This window comes from Erythrolamprus reginae, chromosome 3, assembly GCF_031021105.1.
Source record: "Erythrolamprus reginae isolate rEryReg1 chromosome 3, rEryReg1.hap1, whole genome shotgun sequence".
Classification (NCBI taxonomy): Eukaryota; Metazoa; Chordata; class Lepidosauria; order Squamata; family Dipsadidae; genus Erythrolamprus; species Erythrolamprus reginae.
The window spans coordinates 61,378,298-61,400,865 of NC_091952.1; the positions used below are offsets into that span (position 1 = coordinate 61,378,298).

General features: G+C 42.0%; 1 protein-coding gene across 2 annotated transcripts in view; it reads right to left on the reverse strand.

The window, feature by feature from the left end:
• The window catches only part of PLXNA2 (plexin A2), a 545,151-nt gene that overhangs the window by 126,488 nt on the left and 396,095 nt on the right, over positions 1-22,568 (reverse strand). For both annotated transcript variants that reach the window (XM_070745594.1, XM_070745595.1), the window contains one exon: positions 2,299-2,450. In XM_070745594.1, coding sequence (XP_070601695.1) covers positions 2,299-2,450 — 152 coding nt within the window. The remainder of the gene's footprint in view (positions 1-2,298; positions 2,451-22,568) is intronic.

Sequence of the window (22,568 nt, forward strand, 5' to 3'; positions counted from 1 at the left end):
CGGGTGGCAGCTTCTTCTAGATACGGACAATGGGCGGGACAGAGAAGCGGGGAGAATCAGGAGGCTCCTTTGGCAGCTGGGGGCTGCCCTGCTTTGTTGTTTTGGCTGCAGCGGGTGACAGGCAGCCTCCAGCCGCCAAAGGAACCTCCTGATTCTCCCCGCTTCTCTGTCCCGCCCATCGCCCGTATCTAGAAGAAGTTGCCACCCGAGCGCTCTTGCCCGGCGGGAGGCGAAGCATATGGGTGGGGGGGCTGTCAGGACACCCTCCCACCCCAGCACTTTGCATCCCGCCGGCAAAGAGCAATAAGGCAGCAGCTTCTGCTGGACACGGGCAATGGGCGGGACAGAGAAGCGGGAAGAATCAGGAGGTTCCTTTGGCGGCTGGAGGCTGCCTGGCACCCGCTGCAGCCAAAACAACAAAGCCAGGCAGCCCCCAGCTGCCAAAGGAGCCTCCTGATTCTCCCCGCTTCTCTGTCCCGCCCATTGCCCATGTCCGGCAGAAGCTGCCTCCCGTGCCGATGTTCCCCGCCAAGCCCAGTTCGGCTTCCCTGGCTGCTTGGCCGGAGGGGGGGGGCTCGGCCAAAAGGGGCTGGAGACGCAGCAATTTGCCTCCCGCCCCTCGCCCCTGTGCCACCGGCACGTCATCTTCCCTCCCAGACAAAAAGGCCGGCCTTTGGGGATGAAGGGGTGTGTTCAGCTCTGCGTCTCCAGCTCCTTTCGGCCGAGCCCCCCCCCCCCGGCCAAGCAGCCAGGGAATCCGAGCCAGGCTTGGCAGGGAACATCGGCACGGGAGGCAGGAGACGATCGGGCGACCGGAGCAGCAGCCAGAGAAGCCGAGCCGCGTATGGCGGTGACGGCGGCCGTCTCCTGCCTCCCGCGCCGATGTTCCCCGCCACGCCCGGCTCGGCTTTCCTGGCTGCTTGGCCGGGAGCTGGATGCTGGTGGTGGCGGAGGAAGGCGAATGCGGCTTGGAAGCTGGGAGGGGGGCAGAATATGGGAGGAGAGAGGCTTGCAATAGAGGGTGGAGGAAGCGGCCATGGGAGGGCGAGCTGCCTCAGGGAGGAGGATCGGGCGGGACCAGGTGGGGGCTGGAATTTCTCCGCCAGGGCGAAGGGCGGGCGAGCGGGTGCTGGGGAGGGCTTCTCGCCCTCCCGACAGCAAGAGGGGGGAGCGAACGGCGTGGGCAGGCGAAGGGCGGGCGAGCGGCAGCGAGGAGTTTGCGTGGGCGGTGGGGAAACTCCTCGCTGACGCCAGCAAGAGGGGGAAGACCCAGGGAAGCCGCTGCCATCTACGCATGCGTGCCCGGCACGCATGCGTAGATGGTATTTTGACTTCCGGGTTGAAAAATCGTGAATTACCCTGTTCGCAATGGTCGGGGACGCAATAACCGGGGGATCACTGTATAGATATTCGTTTATAATAACTGATGAAACTGTAACACAATAACCAATGTATTTTACAAGTGTTTAATAAAAATCCAATTACATGGTTAGCAGTATCTGGTCCTGCAGAGAGATCCAGTGGCCACTGCTAGTATAAGGAACCTTCTCTATAGCTGTTCATTCTTTATTACTAGATAAAGAGATGTTTTTCACAGTTATAGGTAATGAAAAGATCAGTTTTCACTACATCTGCCCAGTATTCTGGCCCTTTGATACCCAGAGGAATGGAGAAAATGATGGCTCTGTCTGAAGAAGACACATACAGGGGTCTCTGCAGATTCATCTGTAAATTAAATCTTCTGAGCAGAGAAAGAAAAAGATATATTATGTTGGAGTCTACCCATTTCTTTTGTAACTCTGAATTCAGAGTTTTTGTGGTGTTCCAAAATACCAGAAATATTCCAATGCAATAGCCAAAGTTAAGACTGTTTCCATTTTCAGTAATTTTTCTATTGAAACTATTGGGAGAGCAAAGGCAAAAGTTTTGTGAAGCAAGCTAGACATAATTGGAAATGGACAATGGCTTCTTCCTCATAGTAAGAATCAATTAAAATTACACTAAACAATTCAGTTCATTGAAAAATAATATTTTGTCATAATGATTTACCTAGTCTTATAACTTTATTTATACAAATTAGTGTCTCAAATCACAATATTCTTAGCATTGGTATATTCAGTTGAATTATTGACTTCATTCTGAGATAAAATATTATTTACATTACCGTTAGTGCTGTTATTTGATTATCTGCTCACATAGAGTTCATATACTGTAGGTGGAGGGAAGAGTATTAGGCATGTTCACCACCTTATTTATAAAAATAACAAAGTTGGTATATAAACAAACAAACAAACTCACTGTTCAGCAATAATGTATTGGTCCTCTAGTGGAACACATTCCACACCAGCTACTTGTATATTGTGGGCTATCTCAGAGAAATCCAGCCCCAAGTTGACACCACGAATAGTGACTCGTGTTCCTCCTTCTGGGGGACCTGACAGTGTTAGGATCTGGGAAAGTAGAAAAACAAACATTGAGAATGGACAAAAAACCTTTAGTTTTATAAAACAAGAACATTGATGATAAAAATAAACATCGTTCTAAAAATGGTTCTGAGAAAGATCTGGGTTCTTTTAAAAAATATTAAAAGTTATAAAGAGAACATAACAATTAATACAAAATAGAAAAAAAGCATAGAAGAAAAAGGGAAAAGTGCAATGAGAAAGAATGAAAAATAGAATCAGCTGCCAATTTCTTACACTGCAAATATAAATATGGTTACAAAATTATTCTCCTATTCTATGATTACAAACAAGCTTCTATTTTTCTATTATCCATTTCATAATAATCAAAATCATAAGTTGTAAGAACATTATTTTTTGTTTAATGCAAAAGTTCTAAAGGAGTTTCCAGTCAACTATAAATGGAAATATTTAAATTTAATTTTAATTAAGACAGTTACTCAACAATAATTCACAATGGTTCTGCCGTTTGCTTATTGCCCCTTATATTTATAAATCAATGAGCAAAAGAAAATGATTACTGATATTGCTTTTAATTTGTTTTAGCAAAATATTAAGATTACAACCTTCATTAATTTTGCTTATAAATATTTTGTTCCCTGCTTCACTTTGGTTAAAGAATCAATACAATGGAGAACCTTGATGAAACCCCCATCATAATTAAGAATGAATTTATTTAGCACTGATTCACCATTCAATAGCTTTATCACAATATTTTCTTAGTTGATAAACTTAATCTGAACAAAACTTCATTTTGAAATGATGAATATAGATGATTCCATTACTCTTTAGGATCACATAGGTTCTGTTTTGTTAACGAGTTTCTATTAACTTTCCTTTCTTTTATTTATTTTCCCCCATTGTTATACTGTTTTTATTACTGGGGTTTTTTTGTTTTTTTTTTATTAAAATATATACAAAACATAAAAGTTGATCAAAACAGAAAACAATTAAGTCTTAGCATAGTATAACAATTTGTGAACATAGAAATTTATAGAGAGAAAAAAGAGGAGTGAGAAAGAAGGTAATAGAAAAAAGAGGGGAGAGGGTAAAGAGAACAAAGGAAATAGAGAAAATAGAGAAAGTAAAGGGGTTGGCGAATATCCAGGGAAGCTGTATTGAAAACGGGAACCAGTTCCTAATTTATTAGCTCATTCCCTAGTATCAGGTTAGTCGTCTAGGTATTTAAGTGCTAGCGTTGAATTAATCTAAATATAGAGATTATAAAATTTAGTAGTAAGTATTCTGTCAATATATATCTAAAGTCTCTTATCACTATAGCCAAAAATATGAGAAAACTATATATCGGATTTGTATCTGGTCGAGTTTGTAACCATCATTTCAATTATGTAACGTGGTGTTCTCTTTTTTCTCTAACCAACTGTAGAAAGGATCCCAACAATTATTAAATGAGGACGTTTTCATAAAAAAAACAATATAATAAGGTACAAGAACATAATAAATCCCAATGGTGAAATCAGGTCTAGGACAGAACTAGAAAATCTCGGTCAAAAAACGGAATAGTGGGAATACGTACAGATATAAACTAAATTTAATAAGGATAAAAGCAAACCTGGAATAGTTAAAAATGCTCCACTAGACAAATTATGCACAGGACCCCAGGAACAATTAATCAAGAAATTTTATTCCTACTTAAATTTTAACGAATTGGGTAATATTAATACAAAAATTAATGTAAAACAGTGGAATCTGGACCTTAAAAAAGAGATCAAAGAAGATGAATGGCAATTACTCTGGAGCAGAAATTTCAAACTAACCATAGCCACGTCTTACAAAGAGAACTTAGTTAAAATGTTCTACAGGTGGCACATTACTCTGATAAAACTAACAAAACTAAACAATAAACTTTCACCATACTGTTGGAAGTGTCACCAAGAGATAGGCACTTATTTCCACCTATGGTGGCAATGCATAAAAGCACAGAAGTATTGGAATATAATTGGACTCTGGATCGATGAAATATTAAATTTGAAAATTGAAAAAAAACCCCGAATGTTTCCTTTTGGGTATTTTTAGACAAAATCTGCCTAAAACCCAAATACATTTAATTGTCCATTTAGTTACAGCAGCCAGACTAACCTTTGCACAGTGGTGGAAAAACGAGGATATACCTCCGAAAGACGCAATAATTAAAAAAATTAAATACTGTGCAGAGATGACAAAATTAACTATACTAGTTAGGAATGAAACAACTTTCCTTTCTTTTACATGGTGCTTTTCTTTTGTTCTTGGTTCATCTTCTCTATTAACTCTTTATTTCTACTAAAGTTGACTCAATTTTAACAGGGACTGTAGGGGAAAATAGCAAACTTTTGCTTATTTTTTAAGTAGAACTCCTCTGTCTAGGAGTTGCTAGACAAAGAATCTAATAATTGTTAACTCCCATTCTGAAAATACAAAATCCAGTAATATTATAGAATAGGGGTGTCAAACTAATGTCAGCACGGCAATGTTACATGATGTATTGGGACTTTCCCTTTTACTAAACCAAGTGGGGGTGGGTTCAGCACATGACACAATTGGCCCGTGGGCTACGAGTTTGACACCTTGCTCTAGAACCATTATCATGTCTAAGTAAAAATAATACATTTGTTTTGAGAAAGAAAAAAGATTCTAGCAGGATTTTATTTCTTTTATAAGAAACAAATTGAAGGTGCACTGAAAACCATTATTAAGGTATAGAGAGTACATAATCCTGAGAAAGTATTAGTCTAAGGGTAAAGTGTTGGGGTTTGGGGATGACACTACAGAGTCCGGCAATGAGTTCCATGCATCAATAACTCTGTTACTGAAGTCGTATTTTTTACAGTCAAGTTTGGAGCGGTTAATATTAAGTTTAAATCTGTTGTGAGCTCTTGTGCTGTTGTGGTTGAAGCTGAAGTAGTTGCCGACAGGCAGGACGTTGCAGCATATAATTTTGTGGGCAATACTTAGATCATGTTTAAGGCGTCTTAGTTCTAAGCTTTCTAGACCCAGGGTTGAAAGTCTAGTCTCGTAGGGTATTCTGTTTCGAGTGGAGGAGTGAAGGGCTCTTCTTGTGAAGTATCTTTGAACATTTTCAAGGGTGTTAATGTCTGAGATGCGATATGAGTTCCAAACAGATGAGCTGTATTCAAGGATGGGTCTGGCAAAAGTTTTGTAAGCTCTGGTGAGTAATGAGAGATTGCCAGAGCAGAAGCTACATAGGATTAGGTTTACAACTCTTGAAGCCTTCTTGGCTATGTTGTTACAGTTGGCTTTGGCACTTAAGTCTTTTGTTATTAATATACAGATTATTATTATTATACTTATTATTATTAATAAGTAGTAACAGTTTAGCTTCTCCTTTAAAGGGACTTCTTAACTCTAGATTTAGAAACATTTCAAATGGAATATCTTGGCTTCTCTTCTCTTTTTCTATAAAAATAATTCTCATCACTGAAAGAATTCTAATGGGAAATGAGTTTAATTATAATTCACAATAATGAAAACACTACATATAATAGATTAAAAACAAACCTGAATTGTCCCATCAAAATACCAATGTTTGAGTCTGATGCATGTTAAAGACCTGAATACTTCAAATCTTAATTGCTTTCTAAGTTTTAATCTTTAAAAAAAATACTGCCTTAAACATTGTGATAAAGTTCCATATTTACATTTTTCCCCACATTTTTGAGGTGATAAAAGTTATTTATTGAGAAAGGAAAACTGAGAATCTCATATTTTAACACAACAGTATTTATAACAATGCTTTGGAAAACTAAAGAGAGTCAGTTTGGTCTATTGGTTAAGGCACTAGGTTAGAAAGCAAGAGACTATGAGTTTTAATCCTGTTTTAGACATAAAAACTGATTGGCTGACTTTAGCCCTGCCACCCTTTCTCAGCCAACCCACCTCACAAGCTTGTTGTTCTGGGCAAAATAGGAGGAGGGAGCATTAGATACATTCACTGCCTTGAGTTAGTCATAAATATATTAAAGGTAAATTGAAGGTATTGCATTTTCAGTAAAACAAGCATTTGGATTCATGTTGCAGTAATAAGCTGTTTGACATTTTACTGCATTATCTTGACAGAGTGTTCACTGATACATTCTGTCTTCCTTACATACTCATCTCTTTCATTTCCTTTCATTTCTTCCCTTTGTAGCAGGGTGTGAAATATCACCAAAAAGATTCATCTACTTCATTAGAGGTGCTCATTAAACACTCTGATTCTTATATTCTATCTGCTGCACTCCAGGGTTCCACAAATACCCAATATGTGATTTTCATTCATATTGAATATAGTGCACTTGATTTATCTTTCAAAATTCATTTTAATGTACCTATTTATATGAGTTATATAACCAAATTATTACTGAGAGGGAGAGGCTATTTCTTAGAGAGATATGTTTGTTTATTGACTTCCACAGGCTTATAAGACAAGACATTTACTTTTTTTATCCCACTCAATGTAGTGTAACCTCACCACATAGCAGCACTATTGAAAAATCATATCGGAAGAAACAAAACATCTTTACCTTTTTCATTCAGGCTTCTAAACAGCAATAATGTTGACAACATAATAATGGCTCCAACTCTAAATATTTTTTTAAAATTTAAATTACAACAGAAAGAATTGGAGTTGATGAGGAGATGAAGTCTACCCATAAGACCATATTCAATAATAGTTAACATAGAAATATCAGGTTATCTGCAGCCTGCTGTTTGGTTTGAATGAAATAATGGATATTGCTGATAATTTTTTTTAAAAAAATATTAGAATTACAACTACATAACCTGATATATGATTGCCACAGCTTTTTATGGTACCATAGAGTTAAAGTTCATGTACACTTTAAAAATCCTTAGGAAAGAAGTATCATATTAAAAGTACCTTTAATAATGGTCTCATCACAAGAAACATTTAATAGAATAGAAGAACCGTTGTACATACCTGAACGGTCTTCTCGATGCACTGGAAGGAGAGTCCAACATGGGTAATTACCAATCCTATTGGTAGAGACTGAGTTAATTTAAATATTTAAATGCGAGGTAGTCACCGCCCCTTAGCAGCCCCCAATACCTCAGTTTTAAAAACGAAGACAGTATAGAGGTAACACAATTTATTGAATTCCAACCATATAACAATTAACATAGAAACCTCGCAACCCAAATACTCCGGCGACCTGGCCACTACGCCGGGTGGGTTTGGACTCTCCTTCCAGTGCATCGAGAAGACCGTTCAGGTATGTACAACGGTTCTTCTCCACTGCACTGGGAAGGAGAGTCCAACATGGGATATACCAAAGTTCACATCCCTTGGGAGGGAAAAGGCTGTGCCACGGTCGACGGAGAGGAACAAACCCTCTGCAACACACGCCTCCCAAAGGAAGCTTCAGCCGAAGCAACCGAGTCAAGTTTATAATGACGAATGAAGGTTGTAGATGAAGCCCAAGTCGCTGCCCTACAGATGTCATCGATAGAAGCTTGGGTATGCCATGCTGCAGACGCCGCCGCACTTCTGGTGGAATGCGCAGTTATGCCAGTCGGAGGCGACTGAGACCTAGCTTTGTACGCTTCCGCAATACAATCCCTAAGCCAGCGACTAATGGATTTGGATGATACCCCAAGTCCCATAGATCTTTGTGCAAATGAAACAAACATTCTGTCAGTTTTCCGAAATAGAGCAGTCCTTCTGATATAAATCTTTAAGGCCCTCCTAACATCCACCTTGTGCCACCTTAACTCCAAAGGATGTTGGCCATGTGTACAAAAGTCAGGAAGGACCAATTCCTGCGATCTGTGGAATCCAGAGTTGACCTTGGGAATAAAGGCCGGGTCCAGTCTCAACACCACTCTATCTGAGTGGAACACACACAAATCCTCACGAGTAGACAGGGCTGACAATTCGGACACTCGGCGCGCCGAAGTAATTGCCACAAGAAATGCCGTCTTAAAGGTGAGCAGTCGAAGTGGAATAGATCTTAACGGCTCAAAGGGAGGTGCAGTGAGAGCCTTCAGCACGAGAGACAAATCCCAAGTAGGGAACCTATGTATCTGAGGTGAGTGAGAGTTGACCGCTCCTTTAATAAAGTCTCGCACCCAAGGGTGTTGTGCTAGTGAACGAGATTGAGGCACGTGCACAATGGTCGCGAGAGCCGCTAATTGTCTTCTCAAAGTATTTGGTGCCAGACCTCTATCCACTCCTGCTTGCAGGAACTGTAACACCAGAATAACTGAGGCTTGCTGCGGATTAGCACGCTGTGTTAAACAAAATTTACAAAATGCCGCCCAGGTAGCTTGATAGATTCGCACCGTAGACGGACGACGAGCAGCTTGCATAGTAGATACAACATTGTCCGGGATACATTGGTTTACCAATCTCAGCCTCTCAAGTGCCAGGCGGTCAGCTGGAACCATTGAGGGTTCGGATGACATACTGACCCCTGGCTCAACGCTATCTCGCAATCTGGAATCCTCCACGGGGGAGACACAGAAAAGGCTGTTAGATCTGCAAACCAAGGGCGTCTCGGCCAATGGGGAGCCATAAGTATCAGCTCCGCTCTCTCCTGCACCATCTTGTCCACTGTTCGTTGAATAAGGCATGTTGGTGGAAATGCGTAAAGTAGACCTTTGGGCCATGGAGACAGAAGAGCGTTGACCCCTTCCGCTCCTGGCGTTGTGAACCTGGAATAGAACCTGGGCAATTGGGCGTTTTCCGGAGTTGCAAAAAGATCCACCGATGGAACTCCGAAGCGGCGGGCTATGTCGTTGAAAAGAACCGGGGCGAGTCGCCATTCTGATGGATCCAGGGTCGCCCTTGATTGAGGTGGGCCCTGGTCGCTACGTTGTCTGTTAGGACCAGGATATCTCTGCCTTGAACCCAGCAAGCAAAGGCTCGAAGTGCCAGGAACACAGCCCTGAGCTCCAGGAAATTGATGTTGATAGGGGTTAGGTCGTCCTGAGACCATAGGCCCTGGGCCATATGAGGACCCATGTGAGCCCCCCAACCCGACAGACTCGCATCTGTGGTCAGGACCAAACTCTCGTGGCTGTGGAGAGGGGAACCCCGGAATAATGCTGGGGACAACCACCATTTCAGTGAATGTTTGACGTAAGCGGGAAGCCTCACCTGCCGTTGAGAATGGCTCACCTTGCCCTTTTGGTACGGCAATAGGAACCATTGGAAGCTCCTGATGTGGTGTCGAGCCCATGGTACGATCCCTATGGATGAGACGAGAGTTCCAAGTACCCGGGACAACAGGGCCAGCGATACCTGATGTTGACGACACAGATTGCTGACCAGTCGCCGTATGTTGAGGATCCTCTCCGGAGTCAAGGATACCGTATCCTGAACAGTATCTATAATCGACCCCAAATGTTGGATGCTTGTGGAAGGAACAAGATGGCTCTTTTCCTCGTTGATGGTATAGCCATGTCGCTCCAGGACGGTTCGTGTAAGAGTCAAATCCTGTTGCGCTTGGGGCAGTGACTTGGACATGACGATGATGTCGTCCAAGTATGCCATCACCCGTACAGACTGGGCCCTGATATGCGCCGTCAAAATGTCCATCAGCTTTGTAAATGACCGAGGTGCCGAGGACAGGCCGAAGGGCATCGCCCTGTACTGGTAGTGTGTACCGTGCAGGCAAAACCTGAGAAAACGACGATGGGCCGGCCAAACGGGAACGTGTAGGTAAGCATCCTTCAGGTCTATCGACGTCAGAAGGTCTTGATGACGAATAGAGGAGAGAATCGATTGGAGAGAGTGCATTCGGAATCTCCGATACCGGATGAAGGCATTCAGGGACTTTAGATTTAAGATCATCCTGAAGCCTCCGGACGCCTTTGGCACGAGAAAAACCATGGAATAGAACCCCGTGCCTTTGGCATGCTCGGGCACTCTCTCTATCGCCTTGATGTCCAAAAGATGGTCTATCTCCTGCTGCAAATGATGTCTTTTCAACGGATCTCGTGTTGATGGGCATTGGACAAATCGTTGCGGTGGGGGCTGAAGAAACTCCAGACGCAACCCTTGAGAAATTGTGGCTAGCGCCCATTTGTCGGTGGAGATACTTCTCCAGGAGACACTGAAAAGTTGTAGCCTGCCTCCTATGGGCGCTAACAGATGCAAGTCACTTGGAGTTGCGCTTGAAGCCCCTTTGGTTTCCCCTGAAGGGTCGTCTCGCTTGTTGATATCCCCTCGGACGGTCCTGAAAGGCCGCCCGGTCACTTCGAAATCCTGATTGACCATACTGGGCTTGTTGGAAAGGCCTAGTCTGACCCCCCGAGGAGGAAGAGTCCCAACGAAATGGCTGGCGACGAGTATAGGGGGTAGCGCGACGCTCCTGTCGCCTGTATGCTCTGGGAAGGGACTTCCGTTTGTCCTTGTCCTCAATGAGGACCGGATCCAAGGCTTCCCCAAACAGTTTCTCTCCTTGGTATGGAGAGGAAGCCAGGTTCCATTTGGACTTAAGGTCAGCTGGCCAGTTCCTTAGCCAAAGGAGTCTCCTGGAAGCCAGTGAAGTTGCCATTCCTCGCGCCGAAAACTTTGCTGCATTGAGGGTAGCATCTGCAGAGAATTCCGCCGCAGCCAATAACTTGCTGATGTCCTGGCATAAACGGCCATCCTCTGGGCCTAAACGGGCCTGCACCTCTTGCAGCCAGATTATGGAGGCCCGAGTGAAAAAGGAAGCAGCCGTGGCTGCCCTAAACCCCCAACTGGCCATTTGATGCGACTTGCGCAATAAAATCTCCGCCTTTCTGTCCTCTGGCTTTAAGCTATCGCCAGTTTCAGATGGGACCAAAGCCTTTGAAATAAGAGTCATTACAGGCTGGTCAATGGGCGGAAACTCCAACAGCTTCTCCATATCCTCATCCAGAGTATAGAATTTCCTCTCCATGACCGAAGGTCCTTGGGCCGCTGCTGGAGTCTGCCAGGGGCGCTTGATGCTTTGAAGAAAAATATCCGAGGATGGCACATGGTCAGTCTCGGGCTGAGGCTCCTTGAAGAGTACAGTAGACGGTTTAGGTTCCTCAGTAGAATCGGTAGTCTTAGTAGAACCTGGCAAGTTAGCTGTTTGCTTTGCCTTATGGAGTAGAACCTTGAAATAAGAGGCCTTAAAAAGACCAGCCACCACCGGGTGTTCAGGAGTGGTCTCGTCATCTGAGAAATCATAGTCTTTCTCAGTCTCCTCAAACTGGGAAGGCTCTTCAACCCAGGACCCCATACCCGAGAGGGGCGGTACTGACCAAGGATTTCTTGTTGGGCAAGGATGACGTGTGTTCTGGACTTTTGCTGCCATCCCCTGGGAATATGCATCAGTGACAAGCTCCTGCAACGCTGGAGACATCTGTTGCCATGTGTCAGGGTGCACTCTAAGCCCAGCTGCAGTGGGTGTGAAGGTTGCTGAAGGCCCACTTTTCATAGAATGAGGTGCTGAAGGAGGCCTGGCTTGACTAAGGCCTGAGGCAGATTGACCAGCTGCAGGCAGAAATGGCCCCTGCCTCTCTGGGGACCAATCCCTTTCTGACAGGGTGTCAGTTGGTCTCAACCCAGGATAAGGAGCTAGTGGATCCCTGGCCTGGAACACAACCTGCGCAGGGAGAGGCGAGGCAATTCTTGGTGTTAAAATGGCTGCCTCCAGCCTCTGCTCCAATGCTTTAATTCGCCTCTCTGCCTCTTTGAGAGAGGAAGAAGAGGCCTGCGCCTTGGATTTTTCTTTGGGCTTTGACTTGCCCTTATCTTTGGACACCAAGGTGGGAGAGGATGCCTTTTCAGTCATTTTCTCCTCCATTATTACTCACAAGTACAGTTGTTAACAATAGATCTGCCAATCCACGCTGCTCGGAACGAGAGCTAACAGCCAAAATGGAGATTTTAGGCTCCTTAGGGAATGACCCTGTGTAAGCCCAACGTTGGTCGCGCCCACAAAGTGGGCGGAGAGCAACACTTTCCCGCTTCAAAATGGCGGGCGCTGTTAATAGGCAACCAATTTGGCGGGCGCGGTGCGGCAACTGCCCAAAATGGCGGGCGCGGTCATTAGCGCTCCCCGCAAACCCTTGCCGCTTGTCTTCTTCCCGGGGACCTGTCTCCCCACCTGGAAGGATCCTGCCGAGCCCGCCCAACATCCCTTCTGCCGTTCCAGCGGCTTATAGGGGCTTTCTGACAGCAAAAAGACAGGCGGCGGCTACGGCGGCGGCGGCGGCTTTTCTTCTCAGCGCCGAACAGCTGAGAGGCGCTGGCGCGAAGCCAGGTAATCTTCTTCAAGGGGAAAGCGATCCCCGAGCCTCCCAGTGAGGGGGGCGGACCCCCTCACCTTCGGCTCTCAGCCGGGTATGGCCTCTGAGGCCAGTGACCCAAGGCTGAGTTGCTCCCCGCTCAGGATATGCCCGCTGAGGGAAGGGATCCCCGAGGAGAGAAACGGTGGGGGAAATGCCCACGGAGGGCAGAAACCCCTTTCCAAGAAGTCCTCTTCATTCTGAAACGAGAAGGGAACAAAGGAAAAAAATTAAACAAATCAATTTATTATTAAACATTATGAAACATTAAAACTTCAACAGAAGCAACACTAAAAACAGTCTCTACACTTAGACTGAGTTTTTAAAACTGAGGTATTGGGGGCTGCTAAGGGGCGGTGACTACCTCGCATTTAAATATTTAAATTAACTCAGTCTCTACCAATAGGATTGGTAATTACCCATGTTGGACTCTCCTTCCCAGTGCAGTGGAGAAACAGTCGGTAAAAAGAAATGGCTAACATACCAAAATTTATTAGTACAAGCAAATGGAAAACTTAAAATGAATTGAGGAGAATATTTTACTGTAGAAAAATATAATTATCAATGGTTTTCATATAATTGAGAGGAAAAAATATAAATAAAAAGTTTAATGGAATTGAACAACATATGGTGAAATGTGAAACTGAATTACATACAGATAATGAACATACAATTGTATTTTTGCCAAGAGTTGAAATGTAAGAAGAAAAATTGAAGATTGTATAATAAAATGGACTAAAACCTCATAAGAGAAATATGATCATTAGAAAGGAATATGATTAAATATTAAATATTAAACATTGTGTTTTAAGACAGGTTTTTAAAAAAATAAAATGATGTACCATTGATACATGACAGCAGAAAATTATATAGAGTGTATAAAGTAAGTTTGGTTTACCTTTATGTTTAAAATATGAAAAACAGAGGGACATTTTATCATGCATGGTGGATTTATGAAAAAATGGATACAAGTTTACATGATGATGCAAATAATTTTAAATATTAATATTAAGATGAAACTGGAACTATTCTTACTTATGACAATCAACTGGAAAAGATTGGTTTCATATATGGTAAATTTAACAAGATGAATATATGCATAATAATGGAGAAACTCTTTAAAAAGCCCAATGGAATGGAGTGTAAAACTGGCAAATTTAGCAAAAATGGCAAAAAGCGACCGATTTGATCAGGAATGCAGCGGTGGACTACGAGCCGGAACATTAAATTGTGCTTGACTCCCCAGCTCATAAGTTCTTGCAGGACCAGCGCGATTTTGCTGCTACACCTGTGGAGGAAGCAAAATCGTGCACGGAGCCACCGGTAAAATCTTGCCAAAACACAGGCGCAATTTTCTACCTCCACAGGTGCAGCAGCAAAATCGCGCTGGTCCTGCAAGAACTTACGAGCTACGGCCGTGAGCACAATTTAGTGCTCACCGCCGTAGCTCGTAAGTTCTTGCAATTTAGTGTTCCGGCTCGTAGCCCACCGCTGCAGGAATGAAACAAGGAATACTTTTATAAAGTCTGGAAAACCTTTCTGGCCTTTTTGCTGAAAATGGAAAAGATGATTTCTGGATCTGCTGACTAAAGGGATTTCTGTAAGGGGATCTTAAAAAGACCAGCAAACAGAAGGAGCAAGGGTGACATGATAACAGTGTTCCAATACTTCAGGGGGCTACCACAAGCTGTTTTCCAAAGTACCAGAAGGCCAGACAAGGAATAACTGATGGAAGCTGACCAAGGACAGATTCAACCTGGAAATAAGGAGAAACCTTCTCACAGTGAGAGCAATCAACCAGTGGAACAGCTTGCCTGAGGGGGTTGGGAGAGCTCCAACACTTGTGACTTTCAAGGGGAGATTTGATTGCATTTGTCCAAAATGGTGTATGGAATCCTGCTTGAGCAAGTGGGGAAGAGGTTGGACTAGATGACCCTCAAGGGCCTTCCAACTCTAATAATCTAATCTTTTAAAAAATGAAGTAAGGATAGTTGCTCTTTGTAGTTGCTGCAGAGAATATCAGAATTTACTTTATACAGTGTATATTTTTTCTTTTTATAAATGCATTGGTTTTGACCTTTTTAACTTTTTTCTAACTTTTCTTGATACATTTTCATGTTTATCTTTTATCTGTCAAAATAAAGAAGACATGTCAGGTAAATCAACTACTTCGTTTACTTTATAAAGCAATCTACTTTGATCTAAATCTAACAAACCATTATTCAAATATAGATTTGGGGGTAATTTCCCAGCAACTGCATCAACTTCTTTCTGCACAGATGCCTTAAAACCAGATGTGAGTTTGCATAACAGATTGTTTAAAGGCACTACCAGCGAACTCAATTCTCTTTTAAGCATCCACTAGACCTCAAACTGCATTTTATTATGCAATGTTTTCCTCTGTTCTTTCTACTATGAACTAAGTTCTATTCCACTCTCAAGGCTAGAAACAATGATATTAAATCCAGCATATGCATTCTACTCCTTCAGCTTCTGAATCATGCCAGACAACCAAAAATTGTGGAGGCAGCTGCTATGCCAAGTATGGTAGAACATAAGAAAACTTGTGGGAGACTGCAGCTGGTGACAGAAACTTCTGCTGAGAAATTAGCCTTCCTTTTTATAGACTTTTATAAAAGCCAGTAACCTTAAATGGCTTGACAGTTACTTTGGAGAACTTTATTAAGTTCCATTTTGGACAAGCTCTGAATGTTAAATATCACTTTTTATTAGGGAGCAGTCACACCTCCTTAAATGTCTTTTTTAAGAACTAAAAGCTACTTATTTATAGTACATTTCTGACATAGCCATTTTCATTCCTAAATGTAGAAGAGAGTACCTTTGCAACCACCTCCCAGTATGTATGAGGTGAAGAAAAAGATGGGAATTATTTACCGGTATGTGTTTATAATTTCTCATTCCAGCGAGGGCTTGAAATATAACTTGGGTAAATGCTGTCTTTAAAATTGGCCACTAGATTCTGGAACAATCATAATAATGTATTGACTCAAATCATAGGCACATAATGGTCTGGAATAAGCAACATTGCAATTCATTTTGCGATGGACGCCGAATGACACACGGACATATGAAATGAGTAAAAGGGTCACTTTATTAAGACATAAACATAAAGACCTGCAGAGGTCGCTAGATGGGGCGGAAAACCCTATGAATAACATACTTGGGCAACTAAATGGGCGTAACTCCTTGCCTGGGCAGTGCGAGGCTATCCAAAGCCTACGTCCAACCCTGAAAGCCACACCCAGCGTGTGGGAGGGCTCACCACTATGACCCGGAACCGGAAATGACGTGAGTGAGCCCCAAAGGCACCCCCTCTCCACTGCTCTGGTCGCATATGGCAGCTTGAGTTGTGGAAAAATGGGAGCCAATCACCTTGCAAAAGATGCTAAAGGGAGAACACACAGTTGCTATTGATACCCTTTTCTACCCCATTATTGCCTAAACAGTGACCAAATGAAAAGATTAACAAAATATTAGAAATTGTCTATTTAAAAACTTTAGACACCCAATAACCCTGAACTCACTTCTCCAACCCCCTGCAGGGTGGAGTAGGCAAAAAAACAATTGCAACTAAAAGGGCTCAGTGATTGCAAAGAATTCCTACTCGGCCCCCGATCGGGTGATCCTTTTAACACCCTGGATTGAGCGGAGGGTGGGTGGGTGTCTGCTCTCCCTTGCAGCAAGCAGGAAAAAGTCGCTCTGAGTCCACGGAGAGGGGCAGCATACAAATCTAATCTAAATAATAATAATAATGATAATAATGATGATAATGATGATAATGATGATGATAATAATAATAATAATAATAATAATAATAATAATAATAATAATAATAATAGCTGGGCAGCAGTGAGTCTTTAAAAAGACCGCTCACCCCGCCCAGCTGGCTTCCCGATCTTGGGGCTGCGTAGGAATGCTGGGAGGTCTTGTGCTGCAGCATGAGACCTTCCAGCAATAACAGGAAGTCGGTGCCATGCTATTGGCACTGACGCAAATGTCGCCCTGGCGCTGAAAAGCGCCCGGTCTCTCAAATCTTTTTAAAAACTTTCAGTGGGTAAACTAAGTCACAATCTTAATGTGTGTTTGAATATCTGATGACACCCTTTTTGTCAATCTGCTCAAACAGCAGGTTCCTGCAGATGCTTCTTGTTGGCAAAAAACATTAATTTATCTTCCACCAAATGTGTATTTTGTGACTGGCTACACCTATCATGGCAGTTATTTTCTGAAAACAAATCCATTCCCCATGATTATCATTTTATGAAAATGCTCACATGTCTTCTAATTCCAGATGTAGCCCTCACACTTTTGAAATCTAAAATGAATGATGTGCTGCACTGCCACAGGGAGGCAAACATCTCAGATTAGCTGTGAACATAGCCCAGCCTAAACTTTTATTCCATGTGACTAAATAAGAACCTTATTTGCTTTGTTTCACTCTCTATTCCCACAATGAGCGGGGTGGTGCAGTGGTTAGAGTGCAGCCCTGCAGACTATTTCAGCTAATTGCTAGCTGTAGTTCAGCAATTCAAATCTCATCACCGGCTCAAGGTTGACTTAGACTTCCATCCTTCTGAAATGGGGATCCAGATTCTTGGGGGCAATATGCTAACTCTGCAAACCACTTAGAGAGAGCTGTAAAGCACTCCGAAGTGGTATATAAGTCTAAATTCTATTGCTAATTGATAGCTAGTAATAACCTTCCAATTTTTTCTAAGTTCTTAAGTCAGTTCCTTTGCTCTCATTCCTTCCCCTCTAATGTGCCTTGACCTTTTTCCACTTTTTTTCTGATTCCATTTATTTTAGAATTTAAAAGCCATATTACTTAATATCAATCCCCATTTAAAGAGACTATTAATCATACACTTTCCATTTCATTTAGACTTAGTTGTGTTCTAAAAACACTTATTTCATTCTCCTGTCTTTGCTTCAGTTCCCATTTTCTTTCGTGCATTCAGCCTGGGGATTAAAAGCTTTAATCTATTCATCATGTAGTGTCGATTAGAGTCTGCTTTCTGTAGCTCACACTCCGCAGTGTGTCTTGTATCATTTTTCTCTGCAAAGCATCATGTGTCTACAAAAGACATAATACCAAAATCAAATTGCATTATATTAGACTATGCACTCTAAGGTTTGCTACTGTTAATGTTTACAAATCACCTATATGCAATGGTTCCTGGTTCTTGACAGTTATTTCCCTTACAACAGTATGCTTTTTTTTAAAAAAAAAATGCTTTTACTGAAGCAATTGCATGACAAATTGAGGTATTTTACCTTCTCTCAGTAAACCCACAGCTTGCCTTTTTCTTTTTCTTTGAGGGGCTGCTTGAGGTTGTTGGTTGTTTTTTTAAAACCAAACTGGAGATAACAAAACCTGACTACAGTGTCAAAGGCTGTGTTGCCTTTTTATTTTCTAAATGTCTTGACCTGGAAAATATCCAAACCAGATATCCAATCTGACCTAGATTTAACTGCCACTAATTGAACAGTTCTGAAGGAACTGTGTCAAAATGTTGCTGCTGGGTTAGAACAGATGCATTCAATTAATTACAGCTGGAGAACTTCAGTCATGATAATTGAAGGTAGCAACATTTGAAAGATCCTATTTGTATAGAGCTCTTTAAATAAAAGTGGATCAGACCTGAAATCAAGGCAGCTGCCTTATCTGTGAATATAGATCAGGACCCTAAACAAACAAGAAAGTTATACTATGGAAGTTTAATAAAAATTGGCTATGTGGAGTCCTTGGTACTTTCTTGAGTTTAGTTGTTTGCTTGTTTATTTCCAGCTGTTTATTCAACTAGGAAACATATTTATTTCTTTTATTTATGTGTTTGTTTGTTTGTTTGTTTGTTTGATTGTTTGTTTGATTTGTATGCCGCCCCTCTCCGTAGACTTTAGTGACTGTAGAGTTTTCTTCCTGTTTACAGATAATAGCTTGCCCCATCAATTTTGGTGTGCATGTGACTTTACTCCTTGGTAGTACCTTGATTAGGATACTTGTTGGCTGCTTGATTTCTTGGCAGTTTCTTGATTAGGCTATATGTTTGTCTACTTGTTTGCCTCCTTGGTAATTTCTTGATTATGGTCTCTTTTTTTGGTTTGCCTGGTGTTAATCCCTGCTTATTTTTTTATTTATTTATTCATTTGTCTAATATACAAATACATAGGAATAAAAATAGACATGTGTTGATATAAATGAGGGTGAGAGTGGACTTAGAGGAGAGGATATATGAGAATATATAAGATAGAGGATATATGAGAATATATAAGATAGAGGATATATGAGAATATATAAGATAGGAGGAAGGAAAAAAAAGACAATTGGACAGGGGACAAAAGGCACATCAGTGCACTTATGTACGCCCCTTACTGCCCTCTTAGGAACCTGCAGAGGTCAATCGTGGAGAGTCTAAGGGAGAAGTGTTGGGGGTTAGGGGTTGACAGTTGACACAATTGAATCCAGTAATGAGTTCCACGCTTCGATAACTCGATAGTTGAAATCGTATTTTTTACAGTCAAGTTTGGAGCGGTTCGTATTAAGTTTCAATCTGTTGCGTGCTCTTGTGTTATTGCGGTTGAAGCTGAAGTAGTCATTTACCGGTAGGACGTTGCAGCATATGATCTTGTGGGCAGTACACAAATCGTGTTTTAGTTCTAGGTCTTTTTGTTTAATTCTGAAATTTTTTTTGCCCCTTTTGAATGGTGTATAAATGTAGTTTATCTCTATATGTCTCTTGTTGGCTGATTTTTCTGAATACCAAGCTTTCATGAACTCTCTAGCGGTTTTGGGTTTAGCTTCATCTACAATGCTTAGGTTCCCAATTTCATCTGTGTTTTTTATTCATGTATTTGAAATTAAGGAATTTTCTGAAGTTGGTTATATTTGGATAGTTGAAATCCCCCCTCCCTAAATAATACTGTAGTTGTGCTTTTTCAAAATAATTTGATTTATGGAAGTGTAATCTAAGACTTTTTAAGGATCTGTTGGTTTGAAGTAGACTTTCAAATTGAAATTGCCATTGTTTCCTTCTCCTTTCATTTTTATTATAAAGCTTGAAGCTATAAACCAAACTGAAATATTATTTAATCTCTCTGGACTCAAGTAGGTACCTAATGAAAATAGGAACAGCATATAAGTAATCTCTCCCCCACCTCTCCATACTCCAAGTATTTTGCTGCCTCATTTTGGCAGGGTTACGGTTTTAGTGTCTGAGAGGAATGAGTGAATAATGGGAGTATATGTAGGGTCACACAAAACGGAAAGGTCATTTCAGCTGCCCAGACAGGCACAGATAGGGCAGAAGAAGTATAGGAAAATGCTGGAGGCAGATAGTTAGTTCAGTGACAATAGTAATGGCATCAATTCGTATCACATAGGAGAAGTCAGTGGTAAAGCATTCCTGCGTTTTTACTAAGAAAACCATATAGTTTTCTTAGTAAGAGCACATAAAACAATTAATATTATAGTATCACATGGTGGGTTACTGACATGCTACTGTGGAAGAACTGGGGATATTTCAGTTTATTGTAGTGGTTATGGCACCAGTTAGAAACTGAAAGACCATAGATTATATTCCCACCTTAGGAGTGAAACTAGTTGACAACCTTGGACCGGCCACTCTCAGCTCTAAAAAAAGGAGACAATGACAAGCTACTTCTGAAATCTTTCCAAGCATGCATGGTACAGAGATTTTTCCAGTAAAACACCAGGAGTCCAGATTGACATATGTACACAATTATGTTCATGGTGTGGTTAAATTTAGGATATCTAGTTGCTAATGTTTCCATACAGGAAAATAAATTTGAAAACAGAATAGGATAATGGAATGTAAATAGCATGAACACCAGAAACATTTAACAAAGTGAAAGATGAAATGAATCAATTGAAATTTGGCATTAGAGAATTGTGATTGATTGAGATTGGACACTTTTAGTGAGAGGTTCATGCTGTTTACTACTCAATGCACGAAAAACAAAGAAGGAACAGCATAACTTTTAGGAAGAGTATAGCAAAAACAGTACTTGGCTGCAATGCAATCAGTGATTGAATAATATTGATGAAACTTCATAGACAACCTTTTAATATGACAATCATTGTTCTAACCACTGATATGGAAGAAGAGGACACTGATACATTTTATAATCAAGTTCATTTTTAAATTGACAGAATATGCAAGCATGATGTGCTGCTTGTGACAGAAAATGTGACTGGAGATGGCAAAGTTGGTAACATGAAACTGTGGTTAGATGATTTGGCTTAGAAAACCAATTTGCCTATTAAACCCTTGTGGGTGGCACTGGTGGGGGCATGAGGAATTTTGGGGGATGACTATTTGGGGCTAGGGAACCTTAATAAAGACTTCTTCTTTTTTTGTATTATTTTGCCTCATTTATTTCATTGTCTGGGTATTTGGGGGGTTTATTCAATTTTTTTTAAAAGTATATTCTGACTCTTTACTCTTTACTCATTATTGTTCATAAATCACGTTACATTAAATATTTTTATTGCGTATTTTCATCAATCCAAACCCAATCTATCTATTTTTCATAAAAGTATCACTTCAAATAGTGTAAATTTAATGGGACCTTTTTTTGTGGGATTCATGAACCTTAATAAAGACTTCTAAGACCCATGTGTGCATGTGTGTGTGACGGATAGGACAAGAACCAATCTAGAACTGAAATGTTCCGACAGAACAATTAATCAGTGGAACAAGTTGCCTCCCGAAGTTGTGGTGCTCCAACACTCGAAGATTTTAAGAAGAGATTGGACAGCCATTTATCCCAAATGGTATAGGGCTTCTTGCTTAAACAGGGGATTGAATGAAAAGACCTCTAAGGTCCCTTCTAACTTTCTTATTCTGTTAAGTCTGTTAAAAGCCCCCAAAATATGGCAAACAACAGAAGGAAAATCAGGTTCTAAACAACCTATGTCAGCAAATATGAAGAATGATACAGTGGAACCCTGCAAGGGTTCCTCAACTCCTCCCTGGTTAAGGAGGGAGCGAGTTACCCTGAACAGGGAAGCTAATGATACGCTCATCTTGCTGCCTTGAGCACCACTTTAGTCTCAATATGAGCTCTTAAAAGTGTTTGGTTGGATTCAGTTTTACTTTTCCTCCAACGCATCTCTAGATGTCTCTTCTGGCGTTTCAGCCCTTGGAGTTTCTTGGTAAACCAAGGAGCTCTCTGAGGTCTACTGCCACAGAGAGGTAGCAAAGGTGCAATTTGGTCTAGAGCCCCCCTTGTGGCTGTATTCCAGGCCAATACCAGGGATGCTGCCGAACTGTGCACAGTGATCCCCCGGTTATTGCGTCCCCGACCATTGCGAACAGGGTAATTTGCGATTTTTGAACCCGGAAGTCAAAACACCATCTGCGCATGCGTGCCCTTTTTTTCCTATGGGCACACATGCGTAGATGGCGCCGGGCAGATCAGCTGCTGGGCGGCTTCCCTGGGTCTTCCCCCTCTTGCTGGCGGGAGGGCGAAGCCCCCCCCAGCACCCGCTCGCCGGCCCTTCGCCCGGGAAGTTCGCCAGGAGTCAGCGGAGAACGGCGCGCCTGCTTTAAAATGATCGGAGCTTTCCAATGAGTCCCGAAGACAACCGTCAAACTTCCGCGTTTGTCTTCGGGACTCATTGGAAAGCCGCGCAGGTGTTTTAAAACGTCTCCGCCGACATGGGGGGCTTGCTAGCACCCCCCCAAACCCGGGTTGGGGGTTCGGGGGGGTGATAGCGAGCCCCCCATGTCGGCGGCGACATTTTAAAACACCCGCACGGCTTTCCAATGAGTCCCGAAGACAAACGCGGAAGTTTGA